The 22,736-nt window shown below is 41.6% G+C and overlaps 2 protein-coding genes across 5 annotated transcripts in view; one reads left to right on the top strand and one right to left on the bottom strand.

Moving 5' to 3' along the window:
• Positions 1-4,616, bottom strand: part of DROSHA (drosha ribonuclease III) — a 70,234-nt gene extending 65,618 nt beyond the window's left edge. The window contains exons 1-2 of the mRNA XM_082303470.1: positions 4,582-4,616; positions 2,602-3,459 (exon numbers count right to left, since the gene is read on the bottom strand). Of these exons, the coding sequence (XP_082159596.1) occupies positions 2,602-3,452 (851 nt within the window). The 5' untranslated portion in view covers positions 3,453-3,459; positions 4,582-4,616. The remainder of the gene's footprint in view (positions 1-2,601; positions 3,460-4,581) is intronic.
• Positions 4,617-6,345: 1,729 nt separating this feature from the next.
• Positions 6,346-18,472, top strand: LOC309575527 (UPF0489 protein C5orf22 homolog). Of its 4 annotated transcripts, none has more exons than XM_082286023.1 (10): positions 8,044-8,136; positions 8,854-8,999; positions 9,966-10,073; positions 10,733-10,882; positions 12,839-13,298; positions 13,915-13,977; positions 14,942-15,063; positions 15,920-15,986; positions 16,587-16,726; positions 18,072-18,472. In XM_082286023.1, exons 3-10 carry the CDS (start codon positions 10,060-10,062, stop codon positions 18,199-18,201), a joined length of 1,146 nt encoding a protein of 381 aa, XP_082142149.1. In that variant the 5' UTR covers positions 8,044-8,136; positions 8,854-8,999; positions 9,966-10,059; the 3' UTR covers positions 18,202-18,472. The 4 variants fall into 4 exon arrangements, with proteins under 4 accessions (XP_082142146.1, XP_082142149.1, XP_082142148.1 ...); XM_082286022.1 differs by having other exon boundaries at positions 9,879-10,073; XM_082286020.1 differs by lacking the exons at positions 8,044-8,136; positions 9,966-10,073 and adding an exon at positions 6,346-6,466.
• Positions 18,473-22,736: the final 4,264 nt, after the last annotated feature.

The following is a 22,736-nucleotide window of genomic DNA, read 5'->3' as shown; positions in this document are numbered from 1 at the left end:
TCGCAAGGACAAGATGTGATTAAAGCCATCTCAACCCTCATGAGAGACTCTTCTCGCTTCATTCATCATCACTGGTTGTGACGCTGACAGCTGACCAGAGTGAGATCGCGGGGCCATCCGAAATGGACTGCGGGATGCAACAGATCGCATTGCCCTAGGAAAGCCTCGCTGAGCTCTCAGGGAGCTACAGACTGCTAAGCAAAATCTAGCGGTTACACCAAATGAGGATGTTGGTCACAGGCAGGTGAATATGAGCCAGCATAGGCCCAGGTGGCCAGAAAGGCCAATGGCATCCTGGCCTGTATCAGAAATAGTGTGGTCAGCAGGACCTGGGCCCTGATTGTCCCTCTGTACTTGGCACTGGTGAGGCTGCACCCAGAATCCTGTGTCCAGTTCTGGGCTCCTCACTACAAGCAGACATTGAGGTGCTGGACCATGTCCTGAGAAGGGCAATAGAGCTGGTGAAGGGTCTGGAGAGTGAGCTGGGGTTCTTGTGCCTGGAGAAAAGGAGGCTCAGGGAAGACCCTGTTGCTCTCTACAACTGCCTGGAAGGGGGGTTGTAGCCAGGTGGAGGTCAGCCTCTTCTCCCGCATAACAAGCGACAGAACGAAAGGAAACAGCCTCAAGGTGCACTAGGGGAGATGTCATTTGGATAGTAGGAAAAATTTCTTCACCCAAAGGGTTATCCAGCACTGGAACAGGCTGCCCAGGAAAGTGGTATCATCATTCCTTAAAAAAGCACTTAAAAGAGATGTAGACGTGGCACTTAGGGACACAATTTAAGCAGTGGAGTTGGCAGCATTAGGTTACAGGCTGGACTTGATGATCTTAAGGATGTTTTCCAACCTAAGTGATTCCATGAAATTACTGTATTTATTAGGCAGGAAAGATCACACAGGCAGTTTTTATACTCTGCTAACAGCTGGCAACTCATTGTGCATCTGTTAAAACTTCTATTCTGTTGATACACTAGGAATTATAAACAGTGCTTCAAGTGGCTAGGTGGGTTAACAGAATGAGTCAAAATTATTTATGAACATATATATATATGTTTGTTTCCATGCTCATAATACAAAACAGAATGCTAATTTACAAAGCAAAAAGTTCAGACAAACTATCTATTGTTTTCCCCAGCCCCATTCATCCTTGTTTGTCAGCATCATCCTTGTTCAAGCATGGATTTCAGTCTTCAGAGAGCACATTCCATGCCATCTGATTTGCTTGGGAGACGGATGCTGCAGAAAAAAAACAACCCCAAGTGTGGCAAACAGCTCTGAATCAAAATAAGTAGATACACTATCAAGTAGATCTGGAAGCTGTTGGCCTAAAGCAGCAATCCAAAAGTGTTTGAGAAAGAAGCTACTGAAAGCATGCATTTTCAAAACTTAAATTTGAAGCTTGAAATTATGCAGCAAGGAGGAGAAAATTCCACAAGCATCTCATACAGAAAAGGCCAGTGCCTTAATGCCAGCGGCATTCAGTTTTAGGAAAATCTTCTTTTGAAAATCAAAGTAAACTTACTCAGTGTGAGGCTTGAGTTGCTTTTTGAATGCAAGTGTCAAAGGTTCTGTAATTAAGTCTCTGCATATGTAAATCAAAGTGGCTTCATTTGCACATGCTTTATGAGTAAATTCATGTTCCACACGTGGCATGAAAAAATTCTGAGCTTTTAAAATTAAGAGCATGTGATCCAGGAGCCTTGATAAATATTTAAACACTTAACTTTCCAGCAGCACTTTGAATATTTTGACAGAGTTTATTAGACACATAAAGATCTACAAACAACAAATCTAAGACATGAGGAAGATTTAACTGATGATGCTTTGCTCTAAAACACACTACAGCAAATGGCATCAGGTCAGCTCCTAATTTCCAAGCCATTTGTGTTCATGAAGAAGAGGGACAGACACTTCATGAAAAATCCCAAAATAAGCACTGCACACTCATCTATCCAAATGACATCAGTGAAGTCTACAACTGGCCCACACTCATTTTCACCGCAGTCCTCTCTTGAGATCACAGGCTGGCTTGCTGAGGGTCTTCATCCTGAACATAACAAGCTTTTCACTAAAACATCTCATTGCAGGAATTAGATATGGGCTCCTATCAGACTATAAAACCCCACCAAGTCCGCATTCTCTACAAATACAAGGCTTACTGAAAGAAAGTAACACCTGGCACCCTAACTCTGGTACCTAAACCTTGAAATTCAGAATGCTGGGGCTTAATTGTTTGTAAGACTCAACTTTGTAGAGTCTTCTGCACAAAGCTGTGCCAACTCAGTTTTCCTGCCACATGTACATAAATTTCTACAGTAAAGATGTTCTACTCAACAATCCACTCAGTGGGATGCAAAGAAGCTCTTGTTTGAAAACTATATATATGGACAAGAGCAACAAGTCTGCCAGCTCACAAACATGAGGCAAAGGCAGTGTACCTGAAAGTGTCTAAACAGAAACTCTTTCCATGAGACCTGACTACTGGCTACTTGCCGAGCTAGAGGGAAAAACAAGGGTAAGGGAAGAAAACATTGATGCAAACACATACTATGAAACAATGATGACACCTCTCCCCCTGCAGGCAGATAACACCTCAAATTACCTGTTTCGCTCGTAACTTCTGTGATGAGGCGATATCCTTCCTCTGTCATAATCTGTCCGGTGCCGACTGCTTTCCTGCCTCCTTCTATCCGGACTGCGGCCGCGCTCCCGACGATCCCCGTGGTTAGTGGAGCGATGCCTGTCGCCATGCATGTGACCATGCTCGCGGTGCCGGTGCTCATCATAGTGCTTGCTCCTGTCTGGGGACCGCCGATCGCTTTGGGACTTCTCTCCCTGGTACTGCCCCGTGTGCCGGAAGTGGCTGCTGCTGGCACTGCTGCTGGCAGTGCTGCTCGGGAAGGAGCCGGAGCTGTGCTGGTAGCTGCTGAAGCTGGGCGGCGGGAACGACTGCTGCGAGTACCCTGCAGAGTACACAGGCTGGTAGCTGACCTGCTGGGGCATGACTGGAGGGGGGGGAGGGTGCGGTACTGTGGGGGGAGGCATCATGTAAGGGAAGGTGCTTTGTCCAGCAGGTGTTCCTGGCACGGGAGTGTTGCTAGGATTTGGCACTGGCGGAGGAGTGGGAGGGAAACATGGAGGTACTGGGAAGCTCTGCCTCATCTGGTGGTTTGGAAATGGCGGCCTCATGGGACACTGGCTGATGGGATTTTGTGTGGAAGGGGGCACTGGAGGAGGATAGGGCACAAAGTCTGGCCTGGGAGGCATGTAACCGGTGGTTGGAGGGTTGGAATAGGTTGTTGGAGGGGCAGTTTGCTGCTCATACTGGTACTGTACAGAGGGCTGCTGTGGGTGAAGCTGACGGAGGTTCTGAGGGCGGTAGGTCTGTGACGAAGTTCTTGCTCCTGGTCCCCCCTGGCCACGGGGACATCCTCGCCCAGAATGGAAAGACATGGCTCACCTTTATTGAGGGAAATAAAAATGCAGTGTCACACAATTTTTGTCAGACATCCTCAACGCATCTGCAGGAACTACTCCTAAAACACTGAAATTGCAGTTTCCTTTAACAGAAGCAGTAAATTATATCCACGGACTTTCACTGGGAGCTTTGTGCTCCTCAGACCTTTAGTGCAGGTCATTTATGCCCCTTTTGATTCCTTTAAGGCTCTAATCCATGAAAGCACTCTACTGTCTTTAAGCCAGAACCCAAGCTGGACCATGCTTTACAAGTTAGGGCAATGTTAATTTCAACAAATTATTGTTATGATAGCAGGTCAAGGATTCAAGCACCTCTACGAGTACTTAGACACTTTGATATAAGAACTTCAGATACCCCACACCAAAGAAACCACTCATTATTAACAACTGCAGTGGTCATCCCAAGTTGCATAACAAGGAGTTCTTTCTAGAACACAATTCTAAACTTCGGGCAGAATGACTTGACCAACACCTCATTCCATAGTACCTGGCCCAACAAATCAAGTAAATTTTAAATGAGATACTAGCAATTTACATTCACCGTTGAGTCCCCAGTTTACTAAAGGACTGAATTCAAAAGACCCTTCAACGTATTTTAAGTGAGGTAGGTATATTTTTGTGGAAAAACAGGTTACATGTCTTACAGGTTAAAGAAAAAATTTCGTGAAGATTCATTGAAAGAAATAGTTCCCAAGAAATCCCTCAGCTGCCTTCTCAGCACTGTTACCCTTGAGAAATTATCCCTGCTTCAAGTAGGCTTAAGTGTTGCTCAAAACTGTGCATGTATTTAAGGCACTAACACTTATAAATGAAAGTCACTGTGCTTCATTAAAGTTAAAATTGATTCTTTAATTACAATGCTAAGTTTCAAAACTGAAAAAAGGGGAAAAAACACTCAAAAAAACTTATGGCTGGAATGGAAGGGGAAAGAAAAAAAAAAAATTATCTAAGCACCTCCAGAAGTCAAATTCTGTTTTCCGTGAGAGGAAGTGAGAAAGAAAAGGGAGACACACATAATTGGAAAGGCCACTAGAAAAAGAAAACAAAGCTTCCCTTTCCCTGACGCTTTGCTGATGCTGAAGTACATGCACAGACTATACTCCACCTGCTATAGTGCAACATGGCCAACCTGGACTGCTCAGAGCACTACTCTCAGCTGCATTCCGGTGCCACTGCAGCAAAAGATGTAGCTCTTGCTGAGAGAAAGTAGACAGCTTCTGATGAACTGGACAGAGAAAGGAAAAGAAACACAGGACAAAAGGACAGACATCAAAGAGGAGGAATCAAGAGGACCCTCCTCACATATGCGGGGCATAGTGGAAGCGACTGGAATTGGTGGCAGTCATTCCCTCTCCAGAACAACCAAGCACCAAAGTAAGTGAGAATCTCACACTTTCAGGAGACAGAGGCCAGGATGGTATAAAGCCACTTGTTCCTTCCAGTCAGCCTGTGCCTGCTCAGTACCCTCCAACTTTGTAAAGGCTCTCAAAAAAAACCCCAAAACCAGGGAGAAAAAAAGAAAGTCAACATCCATTTTGTCTGGCAATAGTACACTTTCTTGACATTATTAACTACAATCTAGTAGATGCTGAATTAATTTTGCTTTAGTTCTCCTGCTTTGCTCTTACACAACTCAGGCTTGTAACAGAAGACTGTTTTAGACTTCACTAACATTCACATACACATTTTCTTTAAACAAGCTGTACCACAGTGCTTGTCTTTTAAGCACGTTTCTTTCTAACATGTCATAGCATTCAAATAAAGGATCTTCTTTATCGGCTCTCTGATCTCTCCAATGCCAGAGAACTGCTCTAGTCCTACTACTTTAATTTCAGTCCTTCAGAATGCACAGAATCACAACTGAAAAAAAAAATTCAAAAATACACATAACTATTTTAGATGTCCAAATTATTTTAAAGCTCCCTCTGCTGCAAGTCACATTCAATTTTCATTTAAAGTTAGGTAAGTTCAAACACACAGAAAAGGACAAACTCCCCTTTCCCTGTCACCTAAAGAGGAAATTTATTGCACTGATGGGAGCCACTGCATTCTAAAGCAGCATTGGTCCCCTAAAAAATACCGAATAAACTCGCCTCTGCCTGCAGATGCGCTGCTGAGAGCAAAACGGCACCGACACATCGAGAAGAGAGGAACTGAGAGGGGATATCATCAATGTCTGTAAGTGTCTAAGGGAGGGTGTCAGAGAGGATGGAGCCAGGCTCCTCTCGGTGGTGCCGTGCAACAGGACAAGAGTGAACGGGCAGAAATTGATGCACAGGAAGTTCCACCTGAACACGAGGAAGAACTTTACTGTGCGGGTGCCCGCGCACTGAACGGATTCCCCAGAGAGGTTGTGGACTCTCCCTCACCGGAGATATTCAAGAACCGTCTGGACGCAATCCTGTGCCATGTGCTCTGGGATGACCCTGCTGGAGCCGGGAGCTTGGACAGATGACACACTGGACCCTTCCGACCTGACCCATCCGGTGACACCCCGCTTCACCGCACCGCCGCCTCCCACGGCCCCGGGTGGGGCGGGGGCACGGAGCCGCCCCCGGCCGGGCCCCACTCCCCGCGCCGGGCTCTGCTCCGCCGCACGGCCCCGCCAGCCCCGCGGAGCCGCCGCGCCCCCGACCCCGGGACCGGCGCCCCCGTCACGCCCCGGCCCCGGCCCCGGCCCCGACCGCTGCGGAGCAGCGCGGGCAGCGCGGCGCGGCCCAAGAGCAGCCCCGCCGCCCCTCCGCGGACAGCCCGACACGCCGAGCCCACCTGGCGCCCTCGCCGCCGCCGAGGCAAACGCTGCCCGCAGCGCCCCGGCTCCGGAACAGGAAAGCGGTGGGAGGTGCTGCGGGCGGAAGCGCCGCCCGCCCGGAGGCAGCGGCGGCATGAGCGGAGCGGAGCCGGGGCCCGGCAGCGCGTCCCGGCCCCGCGGGGCCGCCCGGCGGCACTACTCGGCCCTGCCCGTGTGGGTGGTGGAGGACCACCAGGACGTGAGTGCCCCCCGCGGGCCTGCCTGGGATGGGGACTCCCTCGGGTGGGGCATGGGGAGTGGCTTCGGTTTCGGGCTGGTGTGTGTGTGTGTGTTGGTGTGTTTCTCTGCGGCGCCGAGGCTCAGTGTGGCAGATGGGAGCGAAGAGAGGTGCCCGGCGCGGTCACTGGCGGCCTCCCCAGGAGATGCGCTTTCCTGTCATGTGTGCGGGTTCTCCGGGCGCTTCCTTGGGAACGGCGCTCCCTTCCACGTCTATGCACAAACCTGCCTTTTCTTCCGCTGCTGAATCCTCAATGAAGTTCAGTGCCCAGGTGGCCTGATCTTCCTTCCCGATTCAGTGATTGAGCTACTTACTGCCATGATCGTATTTTGGCATCTTTTAAAGTAATTATTGCTGACTCTTTTTTTTCTTCTTTATCATTAGTTGCTATAGTTAAAAAGAAACAATACCTGCATTACACTGCTGTTATAATTTGCTAGATGTTACTGGAGTACTTGGAAACGCAACCCTACCCAGTGTATGACATGTCAACAGAGGATAAGTAAATATAATCCCATCCCAACAAGTAGATTGACTTCTGCTAGATGAGAAATGTTAAATCTGGAGCTTTTTTTTTTTTCCCGGTCAATCATTGAAAAAGGAAGTGAAGAAGGAATTTGTTTTGAACTGCTGTTTCTGGTTTCTCATGGGGTTTTTTATAGTGGCATAAACTGAGGCTTTATTCCTAAAATAACAGATTCTTTACAAAGAGAAAATATTAGTGTAGTAAAGTTTATTAAAGAAAACAAGGGTACAAATTTTTAAGTAGTTTAATGCACTTCATTTTTGCTAAGGCTTGTTGAATATATGATGCTGTGATAGCTTATTTTTCACGGCATCCAAGAACTTAATGTCACTGTGGTAGGAATTCTTAAATAGTGTCTCTTAATGATCCTTCTTTGTTTTAGTCACTATATTTCTGTTTTTAATTAGCTCAAAGTTTTATTAATACTAAGTATATACACTGTGTTTTCAGTATATGAGTGTGGATGAATTGGTCTATCTTGTATAAAACATAAATGGCTTTTTGTCCCAAAGTGTACGAATTTCACAGGAAGTTTTATCCGTCTTGCTGACAGTGATGTTCTTCTGGAGCAAGTTTTCAGTAGCTGCATCATGCATTGATTAATAATGACAGCTGTCATGAAGGAAATTTTGTTCTTAATCCAAATCAGGAGAACTTGCAAGGTTAGAGATACTCGTCTCTTGTTTCTCTTGCAATCTGTAGTTGCACTTACCTGAGGTAATTTTCAATTTTAATTGAAAAGATTGTAGGTTGTTTAGTAGGCCAGATTACTTCTTTTTTCCAAAGAAGTAAAAGCTATAGATCACAGAACCCATGTTCTTTTTAACCTTGTTTTATCTACTGTTGCAATAGTATACATAGGTTTACAGTTATGCCCATTCCATGTGCAGGGTTTGTCATCTTAATCAGTTGTATCCAAAAAAGTAGCTCAGTTTCTGTTGTAATGTAGAGGTCACACATAATTTTTTTGCTTCTTGCAGTTTTCACATCCCCTGTATAATAGGGCTGTGATTCACAATCCCTGTTGGATTTGCTCTGGCAGCCAAGGTAGTTGATGCCCTCTAACTGTGGAAGAGACTCTGTGTACTGCAGTTCTGAGTAAGAGGTATCATGAATCAGCCATCAGTTTTCTCATTTTTACCATCCTATATATTTTTTTTCCATGCTGTAAATTGGTGAATTGCCTCATCTCCTGTTTTTCACACTATGTGACCTTCAGCAGGGGATAAAGCTGGGCAGTTGAGAAAGGTAGTCTCTATTACAACCACTTAGTCGTGTAGGGATTCAGAATTAATTCTTCAAGAGGGAAAGGTAAGCTAAAGTTTAAATCATGTTTGGGTCAGTTTTCAGTCTGTATCAGTTAACTTTGAAAACACAAGGAGCAAAATGCTTTTATCTCCACAGCAGCCATGCGTGGTGAGGAAGCTTTATGGCTTGGGGAAGGAAATACAGGGGCAGTGGTCTGCAGAAGAGGAAAGGCATTCCTGGGGCTTAGTTGTAAATGAAAAAAACCATCTAGGAACCGAGTTGAATGGCTAGTGAGAAGAGCTACTGCAAACAAGACTTCCTATAAAGAAGAAAAAAGGGTGTAAAGCTGTGATTCTTCTGTTTCTCATCTGGAACGCTTGGGCTCATAATGATTGCTGTTCATGAGTTTTCTTGCCACTGGAGTTGTTTCCCCTTTGTATTGTCTTCTGTCTCCTCTTCCCTCTAATCCAAATTCTAAAGGAAAAAAAGTGGTACTGGTGTTTTTGCTGCTAAAGCCGTTGTATTTTTCAGCCCACTGGTTATCATTAAAATGTTTTTATTCATGTTGTTTTAGGTGCTGCCTTTCATCTATCGTGCCATTGGTTCAAAGCATCTTCCTGCCAGTAACATCAGTTTTGTTCATCTTGATTCCCATCCAGACCTTCTTATTCCTGTGAATATGCCTGCAGACACTGTATTTGACAAAGAAACTCTTTTTAGGTAAGTCCTGGGTACTGCATCAGAGTAGACTTTAAGTCTACTTGTTGCTGCGTTTGATTCACAGTGAATATTGGTATGACTGCATAGGAAGGATGAACAAAAGAGGTATAAGTCAGATTCAAGTTGTATTTTCTGTCTTTTCACTTTTGCTGAAACTATTTTTTAATGGAAAAAGTCACACTGCATATCAGGCAATTTAACGTGTATAAGTTTGCTTAGTGTATTTGCTCAGTAGTGTATGATGGTATTATCCCAAGTAGTTCCTCTGGGTAACAGGAAAGCACTCTGCGTGGATGCTTTGTCTGAAAATCTGTAGTTTTAAAACAGTCTTTCTCTCTTCACACTGAAAAACTGACTTTGAGATTGAAGTAGCACATCCTTTGTTGTCATGCTGAATATCTGAAGTAGAACAAGATATTCCTATTAGAATCATAAAGACCAATATTTTCCCCCACCATCTAAGGTAGGTAGGTAATAAGCCACAGTGATGTCTGCTGTTGTCTTGCTCTTCCTGTTTTAAAATAAATTAGTCAATATTTTGTTCTCTTTGTTGGATGACTAAAAGGCTTTATGGACTCTATCAAAAAATCATTGAATGGTTTGGGTTGGAAGGAACCTTAAAGATCATCTAGTTCCAACTCCCCTTCCATGGGCAGGGATACTTTCCACTAGACCAGGTTGCTCAGGGGCCCATCTAACCTGGCCTGGAACACTTCCGGGCATAGATCATCTACAATTTCTTGGACAACCCGTTCCAGTCCCTTGCCACATGCACAGTGAAGAATTTCTTCCTAATATCTAATCTAAACACACATCCTTTAAACTCTTGTCCTGTCACTGCATGCTGTTTTAAAAAATCTATCTCCAGCTTTCTTCTAGTCCCCTTTTAGGTACTGGAAGGTCCTGTAAGGTCTTTGTGCAGCCTTCAGGCTGAACAACCCCAGCTCTCTCAACCTGTCCTCATAGGAAAGGTATTCCAGCTCTCTGATCATCTTCGTGGCCTTCTCTGGACCTGCTTCAATGGGTCCGTGTAATTCTGACGTTGGGGGCCCAGAGTTGGATGCAGCACTCCAGGTATGGTCTCACACGAGCAGAGTGGAGAGGCAGAATCCCCTCCTGTGACCTGCTCATCTTGCTTTTGCTTCAGCCCAGGATATAGTTGGCATCATACACCTAAGAAAATAGGGTCTTGATAATGAGGAAAGATGCTAATCCTGTGGATGTGGATTGACTCACTTTAATTACTGGGATGACATTTAAGATATACTTGGAGCAGTTTACAATAAAATACTCTCATGGGGTCAGTTTGAAGTTATTTAGACCAATGTTCCTTGCACTTTCTTCTTTCTGATGTATCAAGAGGAAAAGGGCATAGAATCACAGAATCATTAAGGTTGAAAAGGCCTCTAAGATTATCGAGTCCAACCATGAACCTAATACTGCCAGGTCCACCACTGAGGAGTTTATAATCGAAGTGCCGTGCTAAGAGTGAAGCTGATTCCACTCTATGTCCAAACTTTTTTATATCTAGTACAGACTTCGGTGGTTTGTCTTATGAATAAAGATTTCCCTCCTTTTCTTTTTTTGATGATGTTACCCTTACGTGGAGTACTAATTTTAGATGATTTGCATGGGGGCCTTCAAGATGTGGAAGATGTTTGTGGTGTTCTTGACCATTTTTATTTATAGGGAAAGTAACATTGCTGTCTTCTGTCTTTCTGTGTTGATTACAGCGAATTAAGTATTGAGAACTGGATTATGCCTGCTGTTTATGCTGGCCATATTTCTCAAGTAGTATGGCTTCACCCACCCTGGGCTCAGCAGATCTCAGAAGGGAAACACAATTTTCTAGTTGGGAAAGATGTATCAACAACAACGATCAGGTAAATTGTCTGCTGTCATGTACTAGTAATATAAAAGCCATCTCTATAGCTTTCCATTGGAATTTTTTTGTGTTCTTGGATAAAGATGAAAATGTAATTTGTATTTATAATTTCTTTAGGACATAATGCAGTTACACTTGTATCAATTTAGTCTTTGATCTAACTAGTAAAATTATTATTTGATATCATCTGTGACTCTGTTTTTCTAGTGTGGGGTGAGTTTTTTTGGTTTTTTGGAGTTTTTTTGGTTTTTTGAAGTTAATTTAGCTAAGCACTGAAACAGGTACTCAGGTAGTGAATTCTCCATTATTTGATAAATTGACCTCATATTTGATTTGATAAAAAGCCTCATATAGCTTTGAAGTTAGTTCTGCTTTGATCAGATGATTTACTAGAGACTTCCAGTTGTCTCTTTGAATCTTAATTATTCTGTCATTCAAGTTCCAATCAGAGCCCCTCATCATTCTGCAGGATGTAGACCATAATAATTTTGCATTCACCATATTCACTGTGTTGTGATTTTGTGCAGCTTTAGTGGATATTTGTAAATCATGTCTCTTGTGAGCATAGAAGAATAAATCTTTTTAAGCAAGTTTAACAGAAAACAGCAGAGAAATGCTTTGTTTTACCACCTTAAATAAAACACTTAAAGGTCTCAATCTAAATCTGAAGCCTAAAGGGAACCTAAATAATTTTTTTTAAAAAGCTAGTGCTTTCTGTTACATTTAATCATTTAGCCAGTATGTAGGGATACTTCATGATGGTTGAATAGCTCTCTCACGGGTGGCCTTAGCCATCATGAAAACAACATTTCAGGCTTCCTTTTGAAGACGGTCAGGTACATTTTCTTCAGGTTCTAGGCTCACCAAAATCATGAAGGAAGAAAGGGAAGGAGTCCTCATAAATACAAATGTCCTAAAAGTTTTGATGACAAGAGATGGATAGGCAATAGACACAGCCTCTTCCTTAGTGGACACTGAGGTACAATGAGCTCATGTTGAACCCAGCAGAATTTCTGGGAAGATGTCCTGTGAATGCCTTGTCAACAAGATGGAGTTGTAATCCAGCCTCTCACCTTGGCAAGCTCAGGGTAATGCATCTAAAAAACACTGGGGAGCAAATTTCAAATTTCTTCTGCTTAGGAAATGATTTGTCTTTGTGGTTGATTGATGGTGATATCCTGTAATCAAATGAGGCCTTACCACAAGTGAGCAGAAGTTCACACTTGTTAATCTTATTTTTAATATGAGTTTATGATGCTTAAGGCTTAATGTACTGAAATACAGCTTGAAAAGTCTATTCTTTAAATTTCCATAAGTAGTGGTTTTAGTGTTGCTTTTGGTTGGTTAGTTGTTTTGGATTTTTTTCAAGGAGATTTAATTGATAGTTAGCTATTTATCCTATAGTAACCATCTTTATCACTTAGAGAATTGGAGGTAAAAAAAGTTAAATTCTACCTATGAATTTACCCATAATATTGTACTTGCACTAGATCAATATTTATGCATTTCCGGGCACGTCTCAAACCCAACGATCATAATTTTCCTGGAAAAGTAGAAAACCAAGAGAAAATATCCATAGCTTTGCAATCTTATGTGCTATAGTACTGATAATATCTTGCCAATTCTGGATGCTGTCTTTAAAATGCAATTCAATCACAAATTAATCTTAGTAGCACATAATGCAGAATCTTTTTCTTATCCATTAAAACCTTGTAGGGATATCATAAAAAATATAGAGTGAATTTTAATATATTTATTCCACAATAAAGAAGTAGAAAAAACTTTAACGTAATTTAAACCTGAGGATTAAAAGAAATAATTTTGTCTACACAGTTTTATTGCTTTCATTACCCATCAAACATCTATTTATTCTCTGGATCCCTAAAGTATAAAATGCTTTTTCCTAAGTTCTTTGCCAAGAGGTATATTAACTGTGAGTTATTGTCAATTCTAGGGTTACTGGCACAGATCATTACTTCTTAAGTGATGGTCTTTATGTTCCTGCTGATCAGCTAGAAAACCAGAAGCCTTTAAATTTGCACGTCATTCTCATCAATCCTACTGAGTCATCAAACAGCCCTGAAGGAAATGGCAAAGTAGCATCTGCTAAAAGACTGAAGCTAAATACAGATGACACAGCAAGTGCCACTTCTGCCTCTTCAGTAGCTCCTGGTGACCTTGATCACACGATCCCGAGTGTGAAGAAAAAGGAAATACAAAATGCAGGTGCCCTCAGTAGGGCAGAAACCTTGGCAGAGTGCTCAGCTTCAAGCTGTCTCAAAAACAGTGAATGCCCATTAAGGGATGTTGTTAAAGATGTCTGCCAAGTACTGCAGAAAGGGGATGCATATGTTTTGGACATTGACTTGGACTTTTTTTCAGTTAAAAATCCATTCAAAGAAATGTACACACAGGTAAGTATGGAAATTGAGTAGCCTTGTACCACTCACAAAAGAATCCCAGCCTTAAGTATTTATGTCTATGGAGAAACTCTCACCTAAGCTAAATTAACAGATTAGCTGGGCATGGTTAATGATTCATGGTAATATTTTAAAGAGATATTTCCATTTTAAAGAAATATTTCTATGGGAGCGTACATGGTAAAAAATTACAACCACCAAATAGGGGGAATTTCGTACACTTGATATCAATACTGAGTGTACATTCAAGGTCAGGGGTATACTCAACTTCTGCTTGTTAATTGGGACATAAAAGCTATGCTTGGGTTTCCAGAGGTTACCTTCCAAATACCCACAGCAAGATTCATCAGGGAGGGATGATAGATTTTATCATTTTTTACCCTGTATAATGTGCCTAGAAAGCCATGATGGTATCAGGAGACTGTCTTTCAAAAGGCACAGTAGTGTTGATTATCCAAAGAATGGTAGCCTGTCCTGATGAGAGGCTGTTATGTTCATTATTGTCTGCAGTACTAGAGTAGGGAAATTATCTTTTTTTGAAGAAGGAAGGCTTTGTGGATTTGGTTTCTCATTTGAAGAGTCATTTTCTTCTTTTTTTTCTTTTTCAAAGACAGAATATGAGCTTTTGCAAGAGTTGTACAATTTCAAGAAGCCACATAAAAATGCAACAGAGGTATGCTGCTTCCTTGTGGAATGTATGAAGGAATGATTCTTTTTATTTACCCAATGAAAATGAGTTACGACAACAGGAAGGAACCTATCAAAGGTGCTTAATGAAGTGGTCTCACATTAAGCTATGCAGCTGAATGCCAATCAGCAGCATCTTAGGAATTTTTTATTATTAAATGTTTTGATTAAACATGTGAATTGCATAAATGTTTAGCATGAGTGTGAAAATTTATTTCTGTAAACAAATGGTAATTGGCAAGGAAGTAATGAAAACATAGGAAGTCACCAGCCAACTTGTTCTTTTTATGGCTCGACAGGGCTCAGGTTTGGTGGGGTGTTTCTTTTATTGTTTTTTTGGTGGCCAGTTCCTTTTTTTTTTTTTTCCCCCTTCCTTCCCTTGTTGATCTTTCTTGATAGTCAGAGCTGTGATGAATGTGTAATTGGTATTTTAACTTTTTTTGTTCAGATGTGGAAAGGATGGTATTATGCCACTGTAATGTACTTTTCATTTTATGGGCTGTGTGCTTCTAAAACATGGAAATACAAGCTTTCATAATCTCATCTGAAAACTAATACAGAGAGATTCAACACATTTAATTATCACAAATAAATGAAACCTAATTGATATATGTGAATAAAGAAATAGAGATATGTTGAATATTGGCAGATTGATTTTCACATTTCATAGTCAATCAGCAGTAAAAACAGGTACATACTTAAAAGGTGGCTTTTTTTAATTTGTAATAGGAAAAAGAGAGCAAAGTGAGGTGATTTATTCTGGAAGTGTAACAGTTTCTGCAGGCATTCGTTATGATCCTCTTGAAAAGATGTGCTGTAGAAATAAATCAGTTGTTTCTGATTCCCCACTTCCAGTCGATAAATCATTACAGAATTTAAATCATAGGGTAAATCATTATGTTCTTACCTCTTTTTTTTCCTAACATACTTTCATATATGCTTATTTAAAGGAAGACTTGCTGGATTGTGTTGAAAACCGTGTTCATCAGCTGGAAGATCTGGAAGCAGCATTTGCAGATTTGTGTGACAGTGATGACGAAGAAACCCTACAGAAATGGGCTTCATATCCTGGGTAGGAGATTTCTAAGTGGCCTAAATTGCAAACAGAAGTTTGAGAACTGATTAATCCAGCATTTTGATAACAGAAATGGGTAGGATCTATGCAAGTATGCCATTTTTCCTTCAATTCTGGAGGAGAAAGAGTCAAAAGAAAAGGCAGTCTGCTGTTTTCAGTGCCACTGTAAGCTTTGGAAGGTCAGTCTTGTACAGCTTCATGCAAGTTCTGTTGTCTATGGATGGAGGCATATTTGGTGATTAAAACCTTAGTCATCAGTGTGTAGTACAGTTCTCAAGAAAAGCAACAAACCAAGGAGGACATGGAGTTCTTTGGTGCTCCTGAAGGTTCTGCTTTCTCTGGAAAAATGGAAGTTAACGGAAGTGTATCTGAGCAACAGTCTCCACTAAACATCTGAACTGCATCAATCTGCTTTTAAACTAAATGTTTTCAGCTGAAAAGATACAGGGAAAGCTTGAGCTTTTTTTTGATAGGAAAATGACTCAATTTCCCACATCAAATGCAGTAGTTACTGTCCAACCTCTGTAACAGTGCCATATATACTTTCCTATAAAGTATATATGACTTTTGAGCTACAACAGCCTCTCTGCAGATCTACCCTAAAAGAAGCACAAGGAGGACTTGCCAGAGGCAGGTATGAGTATAGGGACTTTATAAGAAAGACCTGGTGGAACAGTGCAGTAATACTGATAATTTCCATTTTTGCAAGTGCATGATGACACAGGAGCAAATTTCATTTTCACATCTTAGGCTATAACTTCTCTTTTTTCCTCTCCCTTTTTTTTAAACATTTAAGGTATATATATGTGTTTCCAAATGTTTGTAACAAATTTTGGTTTTGTTTTATCTCCAGAATGAAGCCACTTGTTCAACTAGTTCACAGTTTGAAAACCAGGATGGAAAGCCCAGACTATGAAATGGTAGGTGACAAAGTAAAAGAGAAAAAAGTGGACAGATGTCAAAAGCATCTGGAGGGAGAGTCATACTTACTTTCAGACTTGCTTCTTGATTCAGGACTTTGTGAGATTTTGGTAATTTTCCTGGGGTTTTATTTCTCATTACTTAGACCAGCTTTTCTTTTTCAAAGCTGCTAAACTTCTAATCTGCTTGTCTGTCTATATTTAGGCAACATTAGTATGATCTTTCAGGGCTGTGATGCCTCGGGCTGCATCCTGTGAAGGGAGGTTAAATTTCACCAGTCTGTTGATCTTCTTTGTAGAACTTAAAATAAGGTACCTATTTATAAAGTATCAGAGCTATATCATCTTCAAGGGCTGTAGCATACTCTGACTTCATAAGAAGAGGTAGAGTGTACTGGAGGTAATGAAATAATCCATACAACTTCCAGAATTTTACTTGTTTTGTTTAAAGGACAAGCTGGGGGAAAAACCCTCACAACTCCTACTGTCTGAAGAGGTGTAAGTTACCTGATGGGCTAGGGATTGTATCCTAAAGACTTTCTACATGCATAAGCAATAATTCATCAACAGAAATTAAATCTCTCTTTAATTTACCCATAGGTCCATCAGGCTGGTCTGACCTGTGATTATGTGGAGCTTCCTCACCATGTTAGCACTGAAGAGGAGATCGAAGGCCTCATACAATCCATTAGAGTTCTGCTGACAGATCTGCCCATGCCCACGCTTGTGACAGTTGCTCGGTGAGACTGCACAGATACTTTCACTTTAAAATGCCCAGACTGTGCTCACAAAGCTAAATGATCCTGTCAGTATAGGGCTAGTTCTGTCTTAAGTTCTGTTAAAGTGGAAGCCTTATAGTGGAGTGAAAATTGACATTTGAAAACATTGATCATAAAGCAGTGACAGCATCGACACAGCTAAAAGAAAGTTCTGCACTGATGGCCAGTTTAAGGGGCTTTAGAGTAGCTGGCACAGGTTGCAAAGGCAGTTAAAACACGATGACTTAATCAGCTTCAGCATAGGTTTTACAAAGGCTGTGATGAGGCCTTGTGTCTGTTGGGATTGATAGCTGTACTGGAGTTCATACATCTCCTCTACTTGATTACTTGAGCTAATTAGAGCAAAGCTGGCTTGGGCTGAAATCCCACCTTCCTTGCACTCTTGCTCTAAGGTTTATTGTACTACAGATAGGATTTCTTTTTTCAGTGAAAGTTCTGCTGGAACTAGTTTTCATCTAGTCGGCTGAAAGGGGTTTATATTCTTTAAAGCTCTAGTAAAACTTTGTTACGGGCTAAAAGTTATGCTTCCAGGACTGTAAGGCTGTTATTTAGAATAACAGGATGGACTTTGAGGCCAGGGACCCGGGAGAACCAAGGATCTGTCCTGAAAATACCTAATTTAAAGACCACAGTGTACCTCTTGACAAATTATTGCAATTTAATCATTCAGAAATACGAATTGTGCCCTTAAAGAGCAGGCAACAGTAGCAGAAGCTGACATGAAACTGGTTTTGTCAGCAAGAACTGGTAAGGCTAATGCCTGCAATAAAAGAAAGCTGTATTTCCTGTGCCAATTTGCGGGTTATTATCCACTGTTGTGAAGAAACTAGAATCATCTCTGTAGATCTTGACAGATAAAAAATTCAGGAAGTCAGCTCTGCTTTTTACTAGTATCTGTTTGAAGTTCATTAATAGATACTGTAAAAAATGCTATATGCCAGCTATTTTGAAAATCTGTTTTTCAAGTTTTCCTGCCTACTTTACCAGTAGCATTTGAATTTTTCAATCTTAATTTTCCACATGCCCTTTAATTAGATCATTTGCTTGAACTTTGACTGCCAGTGTGTTCTGTGTCAGATTCAGGAAGAGAGTAGAACTGGAAAGATTAGGTCATGTTCCTGATCTGCTGCAGACTTTCTATTAAACTTAAAAAGTGGTGATGAGGAGCACAGCTTTGAAGGGATACTGGGATGCAAAAACTTGCCACAGTTTGAAAGAAGCTTCAGCCTAGGTGCAGAGCATTGCAGAAATACACAATGTGGTCATGGTGGTGATATCTGTATTCTCATGCTTTTTTTTTTTACAGATCAAGTTTGGATGACTACTGCCCTTCAGAGCAGGTTGACATGATTCAAGAGAAAGTTCTCAGTTTACTACGTTCAGTGTATGGTTCTCTGGATGTGCACTTAGATTACTCAAGCACTTCATCTGCTTAATGACCTTTCTTCACGTGTTGCTGTGTAAGGCAGAGGATTAATTTAAATTGTGTATTAGCTGTGACTGCGAAGGGAAGACTACTGTTATTTCAGCAGGTGGCACTAGAACCCAAGCTGACCCAGCCAGGGGTTGAGTTGCATTGCTTTCTCCAAGTCAGCTGCATCTGAACTGTTACTTATTTGGCTTTGTTCGGGTTAGTTCTGTAATTATGATTTTTACTGTCTTGTTTCTTAAAATTGGTACAAGAGAAATAACTTTTTGTCTAAAAATTGGGGGATTTTGTCCTGTTTCTTTGTGGTTGTGAAATAAAATATATAATTTCTTAAAATGATTTTCCATTATGTATGTCTTTTGTAATTTGGTAACAGATTTGGTCCTGAGTTGTATTATATCTTTTAAAAAATGATCTTAAAAATGCTCTTAAAACTGTAGGTCTGTGTAATGATCTTTCCTAAGTGTTGTGCTTGAGATGACCCTCTCATTTCTCTAGAGCAGCTCATGGCTTCTGCCCCATCCACAGAATATAATTTATGTTTATTTTCTGTTTCATTAATATTTTCTTATTTTGCCTTAGAGTATTTTATTGGTGGCTCAGATAATATCCCTAATGTACAGACACTGGGTTGGTATTTTCACTTTTACATATTTTTGAGGTTAAAAAGTATGTGTGCATGTGCATGCTTTTATGTTTTAAATCCTGTAAGGAATTGATGGTTTCTTCAGAAACAAAGATTTAGCTTTACTGAAGTCAGCAGCAAAACCTTCTGTACTAGGTTTTCACCCATTTCAGTATTGCTGTTTGGGAATTAACAGTTTCAGAACTATTTAATTTAGAAATCAATATACTTATAGAGAAAACTGGCACTTTAAGAGGAAAAAAACCCTACAGAATTTATTGGAAATGAAACTGAAACAGGAAGGACAAAATGCCACCTAGAATATTTTCTTTTATTAGGAACAGATTTTGCTTGTAATTTCTTCTGAAATAACAGGGTTCATTTACTAACTTGACTCTCTGAGAAAGTGAGATACAGAGACTTTGTGCACTTTTACAGTTTTCTCCTACTTCTGCTGTTGATATAAATGACTATTGATGCCATGAAGATTTTTGCCTTTTCTTTTATACCCGTTATACCTTTTTACAACTTCTGTATTCCTAGTGCTTATTGCTTACATTCTTGGACTTGTTTGTCAAGCTAAGAGACTAAACATTTTAGAAGCTTCGTAGCTAGGGATCAGTGTGCCCCACACCCCAAGGTCCTCTCCAGAACACATTCTGTAAACTAAGATAGAACCATCCAGGGGAAGGTTCCTTGGGGAGGGGGGCTCACTTGAGCCTCTCATTGGGGAATCTTTGATAGATATGCTAATTAGAAAAGCCTATAATGTTATACCCAATGTTGGGGGAAAAAACACACGGGAACACACGAGAAGAGAGACACAGAGACACAGGGAAAGACTCAGTGGGGTACATCTCGATGCATATGACCTGGACGTGTACACCTAAGGATCCTTAAGAATAAATACCAAGGTAAAATCCCTTTTCCCCTTCTAACCATGTATGACTCTTGATTTTAAGACCAGGAAAAGGCATCACTATATTAGAAACTATAAATATGTAATTCCTTTAAAAATTTGTTCCAGTAGAATAAATTTGATGACCATGGATCCATTTTATTTATGGTTTTGTGACATGTCTGTCACAAAGATGTGCCTAGCCTTGGAGCTGATTTCCTTAATACTTCATAAATTACAAAAAAGTTATAAAGCCATACATTACATACATGAATGAAGTGCAGTCAGATCATATATGCTGCTTGTGTAAAGATTGGGGGTTTTTTAAAGTTAATGATCCTTTATGCTGGGCTTTGCATAAGGTTGTAGAAAACAAAAGAAAAACCAGGTGGGGCATGGCTGACCCCTCCTGCGTGGGTAGGTGAGAGCCACTTTTCCTTCGGGAAAGCCTGGGCAAGGGAGGGCAAAACGCTGCCTGGCAGCCAGGACTCAGGGATCCAAGCGGCGGAACCTTTAGCGTGAACCAAACTCAATAGTGCCTGCATCTCTGCCTGGGTGCTGCTCTGGGGTGCCTTGTTTGGTGAGGTAACAAAATAAAATGTACTTTGCATTTTTCTGTAGCCTTGTGGTTGTTCCTGTGCCCTGCCTACGCCGGCTCACACACGTGTTCACTGCGGTTCTGCAGAATCAAAGTAACACCATGAATTGACTATTTGTTATCCAAGTTATTTAAGAAATCTTCCTTTCAAGCATGGTTTTTATTTATGAATTCAAATTATTATCATCTGAAATCTCTAACACAGGCTGTGTATACAAGCCAGGAAATGTCAGTCTTGCATAATAACAAAGATATTAATTTCTACATTAAGGACATTTGCAACGTTTTTTACTTTGGTGAAAAGTAATCAAGCTGAGCCACAAACAGGTGTCTCTTCTTTCTCGCTTCTGCCCTATACAGCTTATTTATTAACCAGATGCCCAAATCATCCATTCCCTGTGTCTGCCTCATTTTCCTCTCAGCTTAGTTCTGTATGTATTATGCAAAACAAGACAGTGAAATCGCAATGCATAACTCCTCTAATCAGTGCTGTAAGGGTGGGACATGAAGGCCCATTAGAAATAAATTTCACTTGAGGATATAAGCACAGCAGCACTGTGTAAGTCAGCAGCTTCATATTGTCTCTTGTGTCTAGATGCCTCTGCCAGCTCTGCTATTCCCTTTGGCAGCATGGAGGAGTAAGGATGCCCACTTTGGAGGGCATCTGCAGCAGTAGAGATAGTTCTGTCTTAATTGTGGCTCAGCTTCCAAGATGGACCATCAACCTGAGCATTTTGATATAAACAGTAGAACTATCACACATTTGTGTGCAGTATGAAATAGGGCCTTAAACCAGACATGCTGAGCAGCCTCTGTCTCCCATGTGCATCACCAGCTCTGCAACCCAGCCACACTGCTGATTCCCAGCTCATCACTGTGGAACGAAATTAGCTTTTCCAAGAAGAGTGAATGGGAGGAGTCGGATGTCAGAGGTTACCTTGTTCTCTGTTACCATCTCTTCCCCTCCTTGAGGCTTCTGTGTCTGTCTGTGGCAGCTCTGTCCCTTCCCATCCTCTGGTAACGGCGCTGTGAGTCAGTCGCCCTAGCCTTGGTCAGAGCTGGACTGTGGGGGCAGAAGACTTGACTCCATAAACATTTTCTTTCTACTGCTACTGTGGAAGAAGAAGATAATTCTCCAGCAAGATCAGTCTTGGGGGGAAAGGCCCTTCCCTGGAAGTATTTAAAAGATGTGTGTTATGTGGCACTTAGGACTGTGGTTTAGTGATGGACTTAGCAGTGCTGGGTTGATGGTTGGACTCAATGATCTGAGAGGTCTTTTCCAACCTAAACAGTTCTATGACTGTATTTCTAGCAGGCCCAGAATATGGGTCCTTTCTCCTTATGCATCCAAGGGGCAGCACTGGAAGGTCCCCTCCTGTCCTGCTTGATGGTCCCTGTTGTCCCCATCAGTGCCACAAATCCTTTGTAATTCCCAACCACTCTCAGGAGCAAGGATGAAAGACATCGGTTTTCTGCCTTCAGCTTTCAGTGTCTCTTGCAGGAGGAAATCCTCTGTCACCACAGCAGAGGTGCAGCTCCCACACCACAGTGTAGACAGCAAGTCAGAGACCCAGCAAACCCAGTCCCAGCTCCTGCTCTGACACAAACTCCCTCCCTGTCATCAGGTCCAGCCACAGACCAGTCCTGGGAGAGAGGCAGTCTGGCTTAGGTCTACAATGACCCCAAGGGAGACTCATATCACCCCCACAAAGGTATATTAATTTCTTACCTATCTTTGAGGCTGTGGACCCCTGTCTGCACTGCTTCTCTTGTCACAAGCACAGCTCACAAAGGTGCTGGGTCCCTTTGCTGGTGCCTGCAGACTTACAGGGACTCCCACGTCCCCCCCTCTCAGATAAGGGAGCTCCTGTCTGCAAAGGAAAGCTTTACGCACTACATCCTGAAACATTCAAGAAGTGTCTCTGGTCTGAATTTTTGTCTGATTCTGTGTAGTGCTTGTGTATTAATTTACAGTTCTATTGCAATTTATTTTTGAGCATAAATAATTTCAAGCAGGGATGCCTAGCCCTCTCAAGGAAGGAGCCATCTCACTGGGGAGAGACAAATCATTCCAGTCTTCCCTTGCTAAATGCTAGTTACGTATTTTCAACAGCTTCCATAAATGTCCTAATGGTTTTGCAAATCTTGTACCACAGGGGGTTGCACTGTCTCCTGGGCTGCTTTCTTATGGATTGCATGCCTTTAGCAGAATTGTCAGCATAGGGTTTTACTCAAGCTCCTTGGCAAAACAAATAAATACTAATTTGTGTTTGTCTTTCACTGCTTTACAGAATTAGGTTCATTATTGCAAACTGAGGACTAGACCTCCCAAAACAGGTCTAAAATATGTCCATCCCTTGCCTGCCCTAGGCAATACTAAATCTTAGATTTATTCAATGTAGAGTCACAATGTACAGTCCA

This window comes from Coloeus monedula (genome assembly GCF_965178545.1).
Source record: "Coloeus monedula genome assembly, chromosome: 1".
Taxonomy (NCBI): domain Eukaryota; kingdom Metazoa; phylum Chordata; class Aves; order Passeriformes; family Corvidae; genus Coloeus; species Coloeus monedula.
This window is presented reverse-complemented; position numbering and strand designations above follow the sequence as displayed.